Source organism: Synchiropus splendidus, chromosome 7, assembly GCF_027744825.2.
Source record: "Synchiropus splendidus isolate RoL2022-P1 chromosome 7, RoL_Sspl_1.0, whole genome shotgun sequence".
NCBI classification, from domain to species: domain Eukaryota; kingdom Metazoa; phylum Chordata; class Actinopteri; order Syngnathiformes; family Callionymidae; genus Synchiropus; species Synchiropus splendidus.
The window spans coordinates 5,345,154-5,364,045 of NC_071340.1; the positions used below are offsets into that span (position 1 = coordinate 5,345,154).

An 18,892-nucleotide genomic window follows, 5' to 3' on the forward strand; every position below is an offset into this window, starting at 1 on the left:
CACCAGGCATTGTGGGGACTGTTTGATGTGACCAGGAGTCAGGAGAAGAACAAAACAGCTTTTGCGATTTGACTGGCGGTTTAATGACTCCTTTAGAGACGTTACAAATGGCAACAAACCATTTCTATCGCTTCTATAACTCACAAACTCAGGTTTCGTTTACGTCAAAAAGAAGGAAATGCAGTGGAGGGGCATTAAATGGAGACTTTTTTTAAAAAACATGATTACATCAAGAACACAAACCTTTAAAATCATATTAAGACATCACAAATGCCAGAGACTCCATGTTTGAAAACCGATTTGTGTAGCTTCCTTCTAGACAAAAACTAGCAGCGACTTCATTGGAGGGTGCGGACACTTACAGTGCAACTACCACGTGGCACGACTCCAACCAAAGACAAATAATACATAAGCAGTAAGTAAAGGTAAGAAATCAGGTTGGCAATTCAACACAAATTCAGTCGTTAGTTCTAATAAAAGAGTCAGTGTTCCAGAATCCTGTTGATGGGGTGAACCTGAGTGCAAGGACAAGCACATAGGGGCATCGCAACAAAATACACTGCCACCACGATTTATAAGCAGATTTAAATACAGATTAAACTGCTTAAAATGGACTAGTTAAAAAAACCGGTGGACGATTGTTGGTAAACATACAACTGGCAATGTGCATTGCCTTTTTAAAACAAATGGTTTAAAAATCTCATGGAAAAGGAACAAAACAAAAAATGAAACACATAAAAGGCCTATGTGGCTTCAAGTCATCATGTCGTGGCTTTGGCTTTTTAAGCAGGCTTCTAATGGCCTGGCAGTCCCAGTCAGACTTGGGGGTTTCTGGACCCACGCGCCAGTCCAGGCACGAGCAAAGCCTCTTGTGTGACATCTGTGCGTCCAAGATGGGTCCTGCTCATTCGGCTGGGCTCTTTCTGTGAACGGGGCGTTCCAGATTCCGGCAGGCCAAACTCCCTAAGGTACACATGGAAGCAATTTATCCCATGTTAATGATCCCAACTCAACATGAAATACAGAGGAAGAGAGAATGGCAACACTCACTCTCTCAGCCACACAAAGAATTCAATTAACAAATTGCAGATGGTATCTCAGTCAACACAGGTGCTGTGTGATATCTTTTAAATTAGGATTCAATTAAAGTATTTCCTGATTGTAGAAGTCCAATTACAGGTTAGCCTGGCAACAAGTATCAGTATTATAGGATCTTGCGTCAAAATGAAGTACGAATCAAAGCCTTTCCAAAAAACATGAAACGCATCAAACAGATGCTGTCACAAAGTTAAGAATTCCCAATTTAGCAGCACTTAGAAACAACTACATCAATTTGAAGGGTCCTCAAATGCAAACTTTTTCAGTGTTACTTTAAGCACACTTGACCCGATTCAATTGGATGTGGCGTCAGATTGTTGTGTACCTGCTTGTGGCCCCAACTTCACATTCTGCTGTTGCCTCCTATTTTTGTCCTCTTGAGAGGGTGAACCCTGGAGGACAAAAATGACGCTTAGGAAAACTCAGAAAAGACTTGTGTGTCCAAAAGTTCTCACCCTTGGCCTTATGATTCTCATGGGAGCTGAGGAAGTAGAAGGGAAACCATCCAACTTCAGATTTCCTGCCAAGAGAAGGCATAAAAAGAAAACTGATGCCTTGACTCATAGGTTAGATGATCAGTCCGAATTTCAGAGGAAAGAATCTCCAACTGACCAGCAGGACCTCTGTACAGCTCACAGTCTCTCTTTATATGGGCAGTCGAGCCACACAGGAAGCAGCAACGCTTCTCAAGTGTATCTCTCATCCTCCAGGGGTTTTCAGAGTTCTCAGAGTCCCTCCTCTGCTTGGACCTGCACCAAAGTCACAGAGAAGTCATTGTTGAGGAGCTAGAAGAATTTGGGTGCAACTGCACCTGAATATTCACCGCAAGCGTTTAAACAGGTAGCACAGGCACAAGTCAAAGGTTCGAACACACATTCTCACTGAATGTTTTTTCCTTATTTTCAGGATCCCATGACAGTTTACACGAGAGCATCAGAGCTATGAATGAGCACATATCGATAGTGTAGTAAACAAAAAAAAGCCTGAAATTACTCAAAGCACGTTTCATATTTCAGATTCTTCAAAACAGCTTCATGAGGTTGTCACCTGAAATGGCTTTCCAACGGGTGACTCCATCATGCAGCTCATGAAGAAAGCTGTGGGTTTGCAGTGCTGCCAACAAAGCTAATGAAAGCTACTTTAAGTCGTCAAAAATATAAAACCTATTTAAAATTCTCTCTTTTTTTTGTCTTTGCAACATAACCCCATGTATCCTGCTTCATATCTCTCGTCTTCAATATGTATCTACAGAGTAAATAGTAGTCAAAATAAAGAATAGAAGACTGAATCGAAAGGCAGGCCCAAATTTAAATATCTTAAATATCATGTCGAAGACTGAATGACTGGTTATTTCAAACTCCTGAAATCCAATCCAATTACCTTTGCATGACTTACATTTCTCTGCATGATATAACATTGCTTCCGATGAATCAGTCAACGTTTCTTCTTCAATTCAGAGATTGAAAAATACCAGGAGATTAAATCTCTTCAATAGATTACATGTCATGGCCACAAGCATGCACGGCACCTGCGAGATCATAACTGAGCTAATCTGTTGTTGAAAAAAACTCACTTCTTGCGCAATGGACAGTCCTTAATGAAGTGACCGATCTTCCCACAGACACGACAGCATCGATCATTAGGAACCACTTCTCCCTCAGTTAAGAGGTCTGGGTCAAAGAAATACTCCTGGAACAAGCGACAACAATAAACAAGGTGAAACAGGAGCGACTGCACTCACAGCTATTTACGCTTCAGCAGCGCTGCAATTACACTACTGTGATGATGGGTGGTGCCAGAGCGCTGGCTATTGTGAAGCTCAGCCACAGTTTTGTTTATCCAAAGAGAAAAAATAATGGATTCAAATATGACGGCGAAGAATTTTAGTCCAGATTTTATCTTCTTACCTAGTGAAAACACGACTAGATATGACTCTCCTTAGGACTTAACTCATCCGAAGAGGCATCAAAAACGAAGTTCTCAAGCCAGTACTCTGATAGGAATACAGCTATTGTGTTTCAACCGCCTCAAAGAAATGTAAGAAACAGAGATGGCAAACCACAGGCAAACCAAGTTCCTTAACCTTGTCTCAGGTCAAATGTGTGTCTAGCTGCGCAGATACCATGTGAGTGGGGTACTCCTGAGGAAAGACTTCAATGGGTGCTCCGAACACTGATCTGGCATTGATGAAAGCCTTCATGATGAAGTTTGTCACTGTGTTGACGAAATAGGGAAAAAGAGTAAGAAGCAAGACTCGAAACAAAAAAAAAGTGGCATTCAATAAATTAGCGTACTTTTCCTCGATAGACCAGCCCCAAGATTATGATTCAGGTCAAACGGATCTGAAACATCAAAACAGTTTGTTTTCCAAACGCATGATTTGGTAATATAAGCATCCATGCAACATACACTTGTCAGGTTTGCAGTTATTTCACATGTAGCTCACCTCCATGAAAGCCATACCTTCAATCACGATGCATTTGGAGGTCCACTGCTTGTGGAAGGTGGTCAGACAAGCGTGCTGTCGGATGCAGATAACATGCTCACGGAAGTTAAAGTCTTCGGTGTAGAAGCGGAGCAATCCAAGCCACAGCTCTCCCACCGTCTCCCTATTCTGTCCAAAACTGGGCCAGCGGCTTGGCTGTCCAGTCAGATAATTATTATTATTATTATTAAAATGTGAATGAGCAGGGACAGAGAGAGAAAACACCTACAAGGGATTTCAAATCGTCAAAGAAATACACGTTCCAACCGTCAACCAACACCTCTGGTTTCTTTCCATCGTGAATCTGCAAAGGAAAACCAAAAACATACATTGTTTATATATATATATATATATATATATATCTTCAAAATATGAGCGATGATTTTGAATACCTCCTGCAACACTGGAATAACTGGAGGGTTTCTCTGCTGAAGGAAGTAGAGCACCATCAGTGTGTACGCATAGGATGACAGACTACCACGTGAAGCATCACGAATGTCGCACATCTGCAAAAAAGAAAAAAAAGTGTCGATACAAGATGACAGTTTCACAATGTGTTTAGAGATGAGCTAGAACGATGGCAATCACCTTAGCAAACACCTTCATGACATAGCACAGAATCTTCACCCTCTGGTCAATGGCAGCGTACAATGCCAGCAGGTTTGTGTTGTGCAACGCCTTCAACAAAAACGTGTGGTCAAACGACAATGCAGTTTCTGACTCTGTAGTTTGTAATCCATCATTCTTAAATTGAAGTCGCAAATGTAGTTTTTAGAAATCTACAGTCCAGATTATCTCACACATACAGGCCTAAACCTCAATGCAAAGCAGATAGGATGGTGGCAGAATATGTTCTTTTATATGAGAGCAACAACGAAAGACAAAGCTAATTCCAACGGAGAGTACCAGAGTGTTGTAGAGGCTGATGTCTCCCTCTAGACCAGTGTCCATGTGCAAGAACTTCACTATAGGCACTTTGGCAGTTGTGATTGGCAGGATGTTCTTTAGGTCTGTTGGAATTGATTGAAAATCATTTATTTTTATAAAGTCCAGCTTAAGAGTAAATGTTGTTCTCACCTGGGTGTCTTCGAAGGAGCTTTGCAAGATTCTTTATGATATTGATGCAGTCAACATCCTATTACAAATGTAAGCCATATGACATAATTAAATTAAGTACATCTAACAGCCTTCTTTATGCATTTGTCTCAACAGGAAAGAATCATCTCACTTCCATGGTCTCCTGACCCTCCAGCACCATGCAGATGTCCAGGTCACTCTGTCTGAAACCAAAGCCATTTTTGGAAGACCCAAAAAGTTTGAGTCTGGCACCTGCATGCAAAACAAAAAAAAAACAGTCATGTCTCAACCCGTGTATCATAGTTTGTAAAACACTTTACCAGAAAATTGCCGTCTGACAAACTTCTCCAGATCTTGGATGATGTGTTCCCTTACTCCTAGCTCCAGTTCGTCCGGAGCAAAATCCACTGCAGAGAAAGCAGAAAACAGAACGCCAGTGTCAGTCAAACCATTTTGCACTGAGGACAATCAAGGATGTGTATGAATCTCGCAACAGTGTTTTAATTCGACTATACAAAGAAATGGAGGGTCCACAGAATGCTATCTTCTTTGCGGGAAAAATAGCCTACACTATACTGCAAATTTGCTTGACTTGATAAAATGGTGACATAAATGTCAATTGAGAAATAACATTTTTCTCTCCTAACACGTGGCACCAGCATATGGAGGTTGCAGGATCAGAGGCCCAGAACAAGGGTGTATAAAATGAAACTTCAACAGGAAGCAACAGTATGAGGAGGTAGTAAAGTATTAGCTCAAGTAAGAGAAAGATAGAATGTGGAGTACCTCAAGGCTCAGTTCTAGAACTCAAATACTAATAGTTCATACTAGATCATGATGTCTGAACCACGGGCTGTTTGCAGGCAAATCTCATTGTATCAACAGTGGAGAGGGTTTTTTTGACAAAACTGAAAAGGAAATGGAAAAAATGGTCTATTCAAGCGGCCTGACATCACAGACTGAACAGATCAAATAAGGGTAGAGTAATGGGCAGGCTTATTTCTAGAACTAAATTGCTCAGAAATAGATGATCTCTCCAACTCCAACAACAAACATTGACTAGACTTTAGGTGACATATTAAAAACCTATCAATGTTATTTAATGGTCATAAAAATGTCAAGTGTACGAAAGAGAAAGTAAAAGAAGAGATTGAAGTCAACATCCACTCATTCATTCATAATTGTAGAACTGGTGGGTGGTGGCACTGGTACTCACTGAAACACTGTTCACAAACACTGTCAATCGTGGAGAGAAAGCTGGGCGTCATTGCTGGCAAGGGTTCCAGTTGAACCTTCTTGAAGTCGTCCGGGCAGTCTTTCCTCAGATGTCCATCACGCTTGCAAATGCTGCAGACCACCATCCGAGGCTGAGAGACATCAAGACATTGAAGCACCATCTTATGGGCTCAGCTCAGTAACTGTATTGTTGGTGCTGGCCCACCTTCCCTCTTGTCAGTGCGTGTAAAGTGAACTCAAACGACCGCTGGGCTGGTTCTTTTGCTGTAACTTCATTTTTGTCAGCATCAACCACAGAGGAAGGCGACACACTAACAGGGACTAACTCCTCTTCCTCCTCATCTTCATCCACAGAACCATGCGTGTCAGCTTCGGCACCCTCCTTGTCTGACAGTCTTGAGAGCTCATCCACCGGGAAAATCTCTTCTTCCGTGTTGACACTATCCAGGTGTTCTCGGGTACAAGTTTCCAGAACCTTGTCAATCTCGTCTTCAGACAGCATCATGTGGTTGTCCGTTCCCATCTCTCCATCACAGTCACTATCCTCCTCCACCTCTTCTTCAATAATACAGTCAGAGTCTTCAGGACCGTTTTCAGTGGCAGAGATCACCTCAGTCGAGTCGGCCTTCAGTGACAGTTGTTGCTGTGAATCACTTTTGTTGCTGACGGCTGAGGAGTTGAGCGGCAACGCAAAATACTTATACGAGGTTTTCAGGCAGTGGAGGACGTAGTCATACATCTGCTGACTGTTGAGGGTTCGAGCCACATTCCTCTTTACAGCAAAAGGGTCTAGACACAAAAGCCAAAAAATATTTTCATTGTGACATTGAAAAATGACCTGTAAAAACCTTAAAGGGGCCCTGTTATGCTTTCCCATGGTTCAAACATTATCTACTGTTGATCATTTTAACATCTTCATCTCTTTCTCTTTTTTCAAGTTTGTCACACTTAAACATCGCAGATCACAAAACAACGTAACATGAAAGGGGGGTGCTCCAATCAATTGGTAAATCGAAAATACAAAACTGCGCTGATTTTAGAATTTAACCCACAGAGCTTTTGTAGTGTGATTTTTAGGCAAATGCACATTCCTCTCTGTCATAACCAAAATCAGTGTGAGGGAGATTAGCATGTATTTGCCTTTCCAGACTCCGCCACGATAGCTCAGTGGACTAACAGACAACTCAGCAAACATTTCCCAGTAAACAACTTCACAGACATGACCTACATTCCAGGTCCATCACACAGTTTCAAATCCATGTGCTGAACTGCAAGAAACATTCCTCGGCCAAGTGCTAAGATTTATGACCCCCTGAGATCTCTGGAGTTCATCTCAACATGTACAGTAGTCAAGTGGGACTCGCAATGACAGCTCTATCTAGTCGTCAATCGAGGAGGACTGTTAGCCTTAAGGAACACTTTGAAGGAGGACTGTTACCAACGTTCAGAAACAAAATTTTGGGGAGAACCCTCTTCTTACTGTCAGACACCTAAGTTGGTTTCATTCGGAGAGATGCTCATAAGTCTCTTTTTGCAAGTCCAAGTCAAGTCTCAGGTATTTGATCATGAGTCCAAGTTCAGTGTCAACCTATTGACAAACATTCAAACAGCTGTTACGTTTTGTTTTGTTTGTTTTAAATGTGTGGATGTCGCTAAGAGGTTTTCATGTCTGTGTTCAAAACAACCCTTGACTGTTCACTGTAATGGGAGACTAGCTGAAAATATTGTGTTAACAGTTACAATAAGCACAACAGCTGTCGTACAAGTAGCAACAGTCTGTAATCCACCATTATGTTGTGAGGTTTACGGGAGAGTCAAGACCGACGGGTTGTTTTGATTAAGTTGTTGATCAGAAGTCCGATTTCTGAAACTGTGAATGAAAACGCTGGATCTGTCTTATTTGGATGAAGAGCTCAATGCAGCATCTTTGATTCCACACTAGCTGACGTTGCAGTTGGCTACTCCATTAGTCGCCTCTATAGTGCGCTAAGAATGACCCTCGGGGGAACTGAACATAATGTTCAAAGTCTCAAGTCACTAATAGGTGCGACTGAAGTGAGACTCCAGCAAAGTCCCCCGGAGGAACACAAACAATGAGGTTCATGGATGAAGAAGGACAGTTTTACCTAGATCATGATGGGTTTGTCACGTATTTCAAAACATGAAAAATATGAATGCAACACACAGAACAAGTCAAAGTCAGCAATCTCACTGCCTTCGCAAACTGTCAACACGTTCTAATCCTTCATGATATGATATGATCAACATATCACATCCCCTTAAATTATAACAAGAACAATTATGGCTTACCCTCCACAGCAATACGTGTTTTGGGCCAGTCTTTAATCTCTCTGGTAAGGATGGCTCCAGTCCGCACGCTTATCACATTATCGGCTATGATGAACTCCAGTGAGTAGAAGCGGAGCATTTCAGTCCAGAGAAGACCAACTTCCACTGAGGGCAGAGCTTTCGGAAAGACCAGGGGAACCTGCGAATCATCAGGAACCACTCAGTGAATTATATTGAATCAAAGACGCCTGTGGAAAAACACATCCTGAACCTTTGTTTTATTTCAGGGGTAGTTGTTACCTTTCCCTTTGCACTCGTAGCTTCCAGTGTTTGAGATGACTCAGTGGGAGTGTAAGTCCAGTGCATGTGTCCGTCCTCTACATGAGTGAGACTAAAATCTTGCAGCTTGCCAAGTGAAAATATCTTCATCTAAAATGAAGCAAAATAAGATTACAAAGCGCAATTTGGAGAACATACGTTTTACATGCTCAAGATAAGGGTCACACACCTCTTTGTTCAGATAGGAGGGCAGAATAGGCTTCTTGCGTTGTTGCAGGAAGAAAATAACCATGAGGGCAAAGACGTATGGTGGCAGACCCCCTTCATCAGACCGGTCAATCTGACAGATCTAAACCAGGATGGATCACAAATTATACACGTTTATACAATATAACTGATTGATATATTTTGTGGTTTGGAGAAACAGGTCCAAATATTTTGGAGACTATGGGAGCAAGAAATGAGGGTGTCAAATGGGATGTTATGTGTTGGTAGGTTAGGTGGTGGTTGAGCACTAAGAGGAATAAAGTGGAACACAACATGTTTACTGAAACCAGACCTAATTGGTCTACAGCAGGCTGCCATGGTCTCTTCATTGTGAGGAGAACACTGACGCAATTGTGAACTTACTCTGGCCCAGTGTCTGAATCCCAGAACCAGAGGATGAAGGAGTGGCTCCCGACTGGCCAGCGCAGAAAGGTACGCTGTGGTTTGGAATGCATTTTCATTCCCTGCACTGACTTTGCAGACGAGGCCACTGCGGAGAGGAAATATCCCAGAAAGAGCCAATTAGAATGAAAGTAGTTGAGACCTTTACCTCCGATTATCTGACTAGAACTGCACAACTCCAACTTCCAACTTAATTAACAAGACAAAAAGAAAGATGAGCACCTCTGTCTCTCCCTGCAGATGATGACGGGCACCCGAGCATGAAAATCATCTTCCACATCAACAAAGAGAGCTGTGAGAGGAACACTGCCATCAGATCAAATGCAACGAGAACTTCCCTGAATGAATGACTCACGGGACAAAGCGAGGCTCTCTTTCACCAACAACAAGACATCAGGCTGGTGCATCTGTGAACACATACCATTTCAAAGCATTCATATAACATAGATATAAAGTAAAAGAGCATATGGTTAAAAACAGCACTGGAAGAAGTCATGATTTGTTGGCTATGATACTCGTAGAGGGGGTTGACAAAAATTAAATACGTGCCCTAATACTTATTATAATATTGGTTTGAGCATGCGTTGCTTCAAGAGTGCAAAACCATTGTGGGATTGTAGTAGGAGCAGCAACTTGACCCGCCTTCTCATTCATCCACTGTCACTCACTCACTAAACTTCACTGAGCAGCACTGCAGTGCCACTGTGCCTCACTGCAACACAGTCTCGCTCCTAAGGCATCACATAAGCCACTTATATAGTCGATCAACATTACCGGCATCAGTGGATCAAACATGGTCATTTAACGGATCATCTTGTGTCAAAAACCTATACAGCAACAGAGGCGGTATTTATTGGCATTGGCTCCATAGTAACCGGCCAATGCATCCCACTATTATCACCTAAATGTTCCTGTTATCTGCGTTGATTCTGTCACACAAACAGATTAAATTCATCTTATTAGATCGAGTTTCACTTCTGTCCAGTTGTAAATTGTGTTCTCTTAGTTCAGTTCCAGCAGAGTCAGATCGATCCAGAGTCTGCGTGTGGCTTGGTGCCAGTTGTAAAAGGGTATTTTTAGGATCAATGAAGAAATATTGATAGCTGTCAAGTGGACTTTGCCATTTCATGGTGATGTCAGCCTTCGGCGTTACTTTGGCCGAACCAACAATGGGCAATTTCACCGCAACATGACACGGCAGCTGCACACGAACCAACATCGCGACTTCTACATCTACTCCCCATACAAAAACACCATGTCAGCCCTAACTGAGAAATTTTATCAACCACAAAGTCAGTCATCACTCTCATCAATCTTATAAACTCCTAGAGTCAATGTTTCCACAGGCCAACATCACCTCTGCATCCGCAAGATAATTTGTTAGGCGTAAGAGCCATTAGGGATAAACGTCACATACAGGAGGAGCCTCCAAAAAGAGAAACACATTCCCAACCGTCCCATGTGTGGAAACAGGGAACACTCCCTCAAGCAGAGTACAGAAGTTACAAAACTGTCAAGAGAGAAGCTCACCAAGTGGCTTAAGGCCACCTAAAAGTGCAGGCACTGTGGGAAAGGACCATCTTTAGTTTCGTCCTTCGCAAACTAAGTCTTACCGTCTGTGCCAAAGGACACATACAGCAACGGTATTCAACTGGGTCCTCCACGATGGTGTTGGTTTTTTGTCCAGCCAGTGAAGCATAAATTAATTCACGATACCTCTCAATACAATAAAAAAAATATTTCAATTTATGTGAGAAACATTAGTTCATGGTAAATAAACCACACTCATCAGCACCCACATACTCATGGGACTTCTAAGTTCATTGCCGATACAGTTCAACACGACTGACTGAAACTCTAAGTAACAGGAATCAAACAAAAGATCACTGCCTTTGTTTATCCTGTCCAGTCAGACATTCAGGGGGCTATGCTGCTGGTTTAAATGTCTGATGATAATGGAGCCCTGTGGAACACTGCTGTATTCGTTTTTGCACAAAATGCTATGCATTTTTTATATAATGACATTAAAAATGCACATAAGCCTGCCCAGTCACGCCCACTCTGCTATGACTGGTCAGGAGTTCAGCCTAGAAACAACAAGCCGTCGCTGATGACATGACAGCATGCTGAGACACACACAATTGTGAGCGAGGAGGCAGCAATGATTATGTTTTTCCAGAATAATTCTCAAAAATCAATAAATAATGCTTTTGTGATTAAAAAAATTACTCAGGTCTGTGTCTCTCTTGAGCTTGGGACAAGATCATTTCATGTAGCACTGTGAGTGTGTTGCACATACACACAGAGCACATGCTAAGTAAGATAATAATGTGAAATGCCAAGCAAACATAAATCATTGATTGCTGACCTGCTCTAACACAGATACGTCACAGTCTAATAAGGAGGTAGGCAAGTTCAGAGCTGCGCTGGAGATGTGATGTAATGTCACTGTACTATAAACCTCGTCTTTCCGACAGATACAAAGATTCATATGGCATTTTTATTTCATGCAGACAATAAATGACCCATGAATCTCATATAGGACTACTCACATGTGGTGGAAACTGAATGTCAATGTTGACATCAGAATCCTTAAATCCAAACTTGGTGCAGGATGATCCATACAGCCTGAGCCTGATTTCTGCAGACACGAGGAATGGCATTAATGACAGATTCTTGACACGCAGACGGTGATGCCAAGCCATTGCAGCCAGGATTGATTGGAGTCACGCCAGACTCGCGGATAGTTTACCCGGCAAGACGGACATCAGGAGGTCTTGCATGACTGAGACAACACAGCATCTGTTCTCCACGTCTTGGTCAGTCATCCCGTGATTCTGGACAACACGTTCCAGTGCATCATTCAGGGCAATTATGTGCTCCTGGTCAGGCGGCTGGATCTCAGTCAGCATCTTTAGCTCTTTTTTCTCCTATGAAAAGCAGTTAGTCATCAGCCAACAAGGAAAAATGTTCCTTTTTGTGATCGACATAACAGTCAAAGGATTGTTGCATTCATAATCATAATAAACGTAAAAATACAGGAAAGTATGAATTGATGTCATTGTTGCATTGAACCTTACATCTGAGGTGGAGTCTCATTTAACTGACCTGGAAATAATGACTGATAGTCTGAACAGAACATGACAGCAGTCGTGGACGCTCATTTTAGATAATATTCTCAGTGGCATGCCACAGATATCACCTTAAAGCAGCCAGTTGAATGGTGTTCTTCAAACTCTATTCTTCCAACCCACTCATTTCTGAAGCATCAAACAGCGACTCAGTGAGTTTTGCGTCCTGTGTTGACGATGTAGTGAGCATTACACATTGCATGTTGAAGTATAGGTGTTTCAATGGAGTGAAAAAGTGACAATAAAATATACAGAACAAAATGCAACCTCTGTCTTCCGTTGCATGGCATCAGGTTATGGAGAAGCTGCGTACATACATCTTCCGTTAACCACCGCTTAGACCTGGTCAGGGTTGCGGGGAGTGCTGGAGTCTATCCCAGGGGTCATTGGGTGAGAGGGAGGAATACACCCAGGACAGGTCACCAGTCCATCTCAGGACACACACACCATTTCACGCATGTCCAATTAACCTACTTTAGGCTGCAGGAGGAATCCAGAGTACCTGGCAAACATGCAAACTCCACCCAGAGAGGTCCAAGGCTGGAGTCGAACCCTGAACCTTCTTGCTGAGGGTCAGCAGTGTTATCCATTGAACTGCAGGGTTTGAATCACTAATACATTCAGTTGTGAGCCAACCACACTTATATAAAGCTCAGTATAAAATTGGTTGGAAGGCTTTGGCCTATGGTTCACTGTGCGCAGGTCAGAGATTGACAGCAGCTATGGTTTGCTCAAAAACGAAACATTATGCACAGGGCAAAATGTGAGCAACATGTGAGCAAAGGTGTATGGCACAATTATCATTCTTCCAAAGGCCAAATATCGCTTTTTTTGGCAGTATTCGGCAGCATATGTTCAGCTGAATATTGTGTGCATCCCAACTTCTGACGGTAATGTTTAAGGGTTAAAATGGAAACACAAGTGTCAAACATTTAAACAACAAACTGCAGATTTGCATCACCTGGAGACCCTTCCAAAAGGAAGCAGTTTCTGTAAACTAAGATTCATTTTCTAGTCAAGATGTAATACTTGTAACTGTCGTTAGTTGTCATCTCTTGTTTCTTTCTGAAGAAGCAACTATGACTGTTTTAAAGAAAAAGCAAAAACTAAAGACTTTGTAGTGAAATGAGAGCAAATCAAGTCTTTCAAGAGTTTCAGCAACCTTTGTTCTGTCATGAAGTGTAGTTAGGCAAAAAAAGCATATTTTACCTTGCCAATTGTACAGCCTGTTGTTACCTTGTCATGAGTGCCTTTGTGATGGTAAGATGACATCCAAATTATTCTACTTTATATGCATTTTCTCACCTTGGCCCTTCTCCGGTGTCGTCGGTTTCGGGTGTGTGCACGAGCATCTGGCACATTGTCCAGTAGAATATCACACAACATGCAGGTAAATAGTGCGTTTGGGTTTTTGTGTGACCTCTGTGGCAGAGTGAAGCAAAGAAAGTGCAACGATCAGTGTTATCACATACAGGAAACAATGACATTATACAGTTTACATAACAAAGTAGAGTTTTTATCAAAAAACGTTTGTACCTTTTTTAGGTAGAAGATTTCATCTTTTTTAAGCTCTTTCTCTGCAAGCAGAATCCTTTGCAGCTCCATCGGTGAGAGGGTGGGCTCTTCACCGACATGGCTGCAGGCCTCTTCAAAATAAGAGCTGCGCTTGTTTTGGTTTCGCCATCCTTTTCCTTTAGGGCCACAAAATGAATAATCAGCACGTCCGAAAAATATTATCCATAAAAATGATTTTAACATGGACTGAATTCTTTCCAAGGTCATAATGCTGCACTGTTGCTGGGTTTACATGAAATGAAAGAGAACACTGGACTGTTTGGATAACTATAGCTGCGTGATAAAGGACATCCCTATACAAGACAAAAAATGGACAACAAAGGCAAACAAATGTAGTTATGGAAATAGTAATAGTACTGGATGTAAAATAAAATAGTTAAGACAGAGAATTTGACATCAAATATAAAAGTATTTTATATTATTTGAGTATTATTTTGAACACCCAACGCCCAAACTTCGAAAGAAAAATAAAACTAAAGACTTGAGAGTAATAAAAAAGGTTTTTGCAGGTCAGTGTTATTTTCATATGTGGAGATGAAATATCCCCAGTATGTAGTATAGTTCATGAAGATGAAAGTGCGTTGCTTTTAAAACCATTTCAGACATCATACAGATGGATGGTATTTCTAATCATCAATTCATTTTCCACCACTAATTCCTTGTGGCAAGTGTTGAACATGAAAATCTTTCCCACCTGATTTATGATCACAGTCCTCATGGCCTCCTCTTCTCCACTGTTCTCTTTCTTCATTCTGACCTTCCCCTAGGTTCCCCTTTCTCCAGCTGGGCTGTTGCAGCTGCGGCCCCTCTCTCCAGTGGTCCCCTTGACTTGTCTCCTGATTAGAAAACCAGTGATTGTCTCTTTGTGAGGGGCTGTGGCCCCCTCTGAATCCTCCAGCGGAAAACGGGCCCAGTCCTCCTCTTCTGGGGCTCACCTGAAAGAGGCCACATTGGTTCCTCTGTTGGCCACCATCAGACCTAAAGGCCTGGCCCCTGTTGTGATCCTGGTTTCTCCAGCTGTCCTGCGTATCAGCTCCACGTTCCCTGTTGCCATGTTTTTGCCGGTAAGATCTACCAGAGTTTTCCATAGTGATCTTGTCAAAACTGTGAAAATAAATGGAAGTTAATGTACAAACACAACTCCCAAATTACGCATGGCAAGAAGAGAAAGCGATATAAACAGCAGTCTTCTTTCATGCATTTAATACAACTAATATTTTTTTGATCCAAGGTTTCTTCATCTGTCAAAGTGACTTAACTTACATTCAGATTATTTGAGGTGAAGCATGGCATATTCGCTCATGGAAAAAACGGGACATACCACTGAAAATATTGGTACCAGTCTTGCAAAGCACCAACTACAGTTTAATTTTGGCTTCTGTGAACGCAAACATTCTGGGTTGCAGCTCATGTTACCCGAACTGGGAGCTTGTTATGACTCGGGGTTAGCATATGCTATCATCATAGCTTTACTTTCCAATGGTGTTGTTCGCCCACGTTCACGGGCAAAATCATCTTCCTAACAATATGGGGTCATCATATTAAAACACTGTCCGCAAAAAAAAACATTGAATGCCGTTTGACGTGTCTAGAACTTTGGTATCTCTCTTCTGTTTCCAGTGTAAGCGACGGCTACAGCTCAGCTAACTCGCCGCTAATGGCTAGCTTTATCCCGAATTTGGGTTCTCAAAATGAACCGTCATGGGAGATTATTTGGAAGTAGTGTACCGAGAAGTTCAAATACCTTCAGTTGGAGGACGGTGGGCATAACGGGAAGCTTGATCAAGTCTGACTCCGCATGATTGACTCTCTCACAGGGAGTTTGAATGGTGACGTATTTACGGAAACCCGGAAGAGTCATATTAAGTGCTTGACCTGAGCTCCTTAAAGGACGGATTTATGAAGCACTCCATGATAAAAGCTTGATGAAAACTCTCCTGATGAAGTTAGCGTGATCCCTTTTCCCAAGATGATCGTACATTCTGATTCAGCTTCCATTAAAAGATGAAGGAATCTATTAAAGATAGCGCCTCCTGGTGGGCGTGCATGAGAATGCAAATTGAAGTGATCATTACAAATGATAGGGATAAAGACAAATGAATGACTAGTATGACAGGCAATATGCTACTGTAATGTTGCTGTTTACACACGGGTTTGAAATACTTGACAATTCATTCCACGTTTATTGTATGTCATCTAATACACTTACATTTGGGCTCAGGATGTTTAGTAACGTTCATGAATTTATTTAACTATCCTAATACGCTTTTTTTATTTCATGGTCGTAAATTTCCGTCACATATGGTCATTTCGGGGATAATTGGGACTAATAATTGGTTGTCCTCGGTAACCAAGGAAACCGCTGATACAGGAGCGGGGAAGACCCCGGGAATATTGCGTCACACAGTGAACCCCGCCCACCTTTCTATTCGGCTTCATGTGAGGGGCCAAATCTGTGTTTACTACTTGGCTATGCAGCTGAAGTGGCTGCATAAGCGCCCGGTTCCCAGTTAATGATGACGGACGAGGGTCGGTCCGAGTCAGATGAAGCTGTAGAACCGACCCAGCAGCGAAGCAGGAAGCAGAAACTCATCATCAGAATGAATGATTCTGGTTTCGAAGAAGATTTGGGCTCACCTCCAGAACCGCCTGGCCTCCGGGTACGTTTAAAAGAACAGTTTCATTCTGGGGGTCAGTTTTCTAGTTGGTATCGTCAGTACGGAACCATCGGCTACAGACTTCAGAGAGAGAAAGAGGCGACCTTCCACCCCTGCAGAAGTCTGGCCCGACAACCGCAAGTAGGCTTTTTAGCTTTGTTCGTTTAATGGCAAAACATAAGTAGAGATTGAGTAATATTTGGTCCTCATGTTTCGCCCCGTAATTCAATTCAAATGTCAGTAGTGGTGACGTTGTCCTCTGTCGCAGCTGACGTCCGAGTCCCGCTGCAAACTTATCAGCTGGCTGATTCCTGTGCACAAACATTTCCGGCTGTCCTTTGAGTGCTGCTGCCTGGCGGTGAACATCATTGACAGGTTCCTGGAAACTACACCCGTCGCTCCTGACTGCTTCCAGCTTGTCGGTGTCACTGCTCTTCTCCTGGCCAGCAAAAAGGTGAAACAATCAAAGCAGTGGGGAAAATTTGCTCACATCATTGCGACAAACCTTTTATTAGTGTAAAGTTTATATTTTTAACAACTCTCAGTAGCAACTTTGGTTACAGATTGTATGATGAATATTTAATTTTGTCAAATTGGTCAGATGATAACTGAGATCTGCTCTTCCTCTCCCCCATCAGGTGGAGGTGTGTTCCCCCAGAATCACGCATCTTTTGTCTCTTTGCTGTGATGTCTTCACTCGTGAGCAGCTTTGCAACCTGGAGTGTCTGATTCTAATGCGCCTGGATTTCCACCTGAGCTCCCCGACTCTTGCCTTCTTCCTGGACTACTACACCAGGAGTGTGGAAGAGGTGGAAAGAGACTCAGAGATGACCCAGAGAAATCACTTCTGTGATGTTGCTCAGTTGGTGTGTGAATTAAGCCTTGCCGACTATGCCTTCAACAAATATCCACCATCTTTAATAGCTCGCTGTGCACTGAGGCTGGTCAGTGAAATGACTATGACAGAACACAGACTTTTAGAACCTATCGCACACCCTTTGTTTCGATCAGATGGTGATGAAACAGATAACATTTGGGAGAATATTGCTGAACACTCCATCAGAGATGGTACTTGTCCCATGAAGGAGAACCACAGTCTGGCACAGGAATGCAAAGACAACCTGAAGCTGTTGGTGTCGCTTAATCAGGAGTCGCTCAATTTATTGCTGAAAATGTAATGTGATGTTTAAATAACTGCTGTTGTAATTGTAATCCACTTTGAAGATGCAACGTGGCCGATGCACAATGATACTCGGGGTTTACAACCAATGTTTGTTTTTGCAGCAATATTTTACCTTTATAAATGCACTGCTACTTTACAAATGACTTGTTGCTGTTTTACTTCAATGTATGAGAGCTGTTTTTAAAACAAGACAAGAAAAACAATGTGTACAAAGTTCTTTTCAATGCAGTTGGTTATCAATAAAGCTGGAAAAAATATCATCACATTGTGAGGCAAAAGGAATACTTTGGTTTTAAACACTATGACACATCTTTAAGGTAAAGAGGTTCTTAAATTGGAACAAGAAAAGCATGTAATTGAGGTAATAAAGCTGGTTAAGAAGTAACACAACACGCTACAACATAGTATTATGTAACTGTGATAAAATAATAAAACTACGTTGAATTACTTTTAAATCCAAGGTAATCGAATATGATATAATAATATGATCCAGAGGGCAACAGTGAATATACTGTAGCTGGCATCACAGTAACAGGACAGTAACATGAGGAACACACTGTTTTATAATTCCTCACTCCTTTGACAGAAAATAAGTCAAAATAGAATGTATTATCAATCTCCATTTGTTTCAGAATAAAGTAGTCTCCTTGAGGTAGATATATGCTGCTTTTAAAGGAGTTTAAGGAGTTCCCAGTATTACAGTGAACATTTATCATCTTCACGGAAAACTTCTAACCAGAAGTTCACACCATATACTCGTGGAGAAGACAGTAGCGGACAGTCAAGAGAGTCCTGTTCGGGGCAGAGCAGAAGATGGGACGATTCCAGAGGGTTAGGAAGTGAATAAATGGCTATAAAAGCTATTGGAGGATTGGTGACATCAAAAGATGATTCTATATGATAAAATAATTGCAAGGGGGTGTAAGATGTTACAGGAAGGACAATGTTTAATTCGTTTATAGACAGGACTGGTTATACACCATAAGTCACAGCAATAACATTTATGTTAAAAATGAATAAGAAAAAAAACGGAAAACCTGAAAATAATTGATGTTTTTAAAGGTGGGATCACATATTCTGTCAATACCAACTGAAATGACCTGCCACATGATCTCACTCCTCGGTGAGCGGCTGAAAACACCGCGTGAGAACTCCTTAAATCTGTTCCTATTGTCCCGGCTTTTGTTGCGGCCACAGCCCATTGAGCCGGGGG

The 18,892-nt window shown here is 42.0% G+C and overlaps 2 protein-coding genes across 2 annotated transcripts; one reads left to right on the forward strand and one right to left on the reverse strand.

Moving 5' to 3' along the window:
* Positions 1-65: 65 nt before the first annotated feature.
* Positions 66-15,858, reverse strand: tut7 (terminal uridylyl transferase 7). Its single transcript, XM_053869962.1, has 29 exons — positions 15,584-15,858; positions 14,534-14,943; positions 13,801-13,955; positions 13,570-13,686; positions 11,886-12,063; positions 11,686-11,774; positions 9,489-9,540; positions 9,356-9,425; positions 9,095-9,221; positions 8,694-8,813; positions 8,486-8,614; positions 8,207-8,384; positions 6,102-6,685; positions 5,877-6,027; positions 4,981-5,067; positions 4,812-4,912; positions 4,661-4,718; positions 4,490-4,593; positions 4,172-4,261; positions 3,976-4,089; positions 3,813-3,887; positions 3,562-3,739; positions 3,393-3,440; positions 3,221-3,312; positions 2,672-2,787; positions 1,711-1,847; positions 1,554-1,618; positions 1,424-1,490; positions 66-963 (listed from the first exon to the last, which is right to left on the reverse strand). Exons 2-29 carry the CDS (start codon positions 14,925-14,927, stop codon positions 905-907), a joined length of 3,735 nt encoding a protein of 1,244 aa, XP_053725937.1. The 5' UTR covers positions 14,928-14,943; positions 15,584-15,858; the 3' UTR covers positions 66-904.
* Positions 13,576-17,921, forward strand: LOC128762098 (cyclin-O protein B). The gene is made up of 4 exons (XM_053869960.1): positions 13,576-13,654; positions 14,607-16,637; positions 16,765-16,950; positions 17,135-17,921. The coding sequence occupies exons 2-4, from the start codon at positions 16,353-16,355 to the stop codon at positions 17,672-17,674; spliced, it is 1,011 nt and encodes a 336-aa protein (XP_053725935.1). The 5' UTR covers positions 13,576-13,654; positions 14,607-16,352; the 3' UTR covers positions 17,675-17,921.
* The last annotated feature ends 971 nt before the right edge of the window (positions 17,922-18,892 follow it).

Excerpts from the sequence above, each read along its gene's own strand:
- LOC128762098 (XM_053869960.1), top strand. The coding sequence starts at position 16,353 with ATGATGACGGACGAGGGTCGGTCCGAGTCAGATGAAGCTGTAGAACCG. Across the intron at positions 16,638-16,764 it reads GTCTGGCCCGACAACCGCAA|CTGACGTCCGAGTCCCGCTG; the intron begins GTAGGCTTTTTA and ends CCTCTGTCGCAG. Across the intron at positions 16,951-17,134 it reads TTCTCCTGGCCAGCAAAAAG|GTGGAGGTGTGTTCCCCCAG; the intron begins GTGAAACAATCA and ends CTCCCCCATCAG.
- tut7 (XM_053869962.1), bottom strand. The coding sequence starts at position 14,927 with ATGGAAAACTCTGGTAGATCTTACCGGCAAAAACATGGCAACAGGGAA. Across the intron at positions 11,775-11,885 it reads CCTGATGTCCGTCTTGCCGG|AAATCAGGCTCAGGCTGTAT; the intron begins GTAAACTATCCG and ends TCGTGTCTGCAG. Across the intron at positions 8,385-8,485 it reads CTACGAGTGCAAAGGGAAAG|GTTCCCCTGGTCTTTCCGAA; the intron begins GTAACAACTACC and ends GATGATTCGCAG.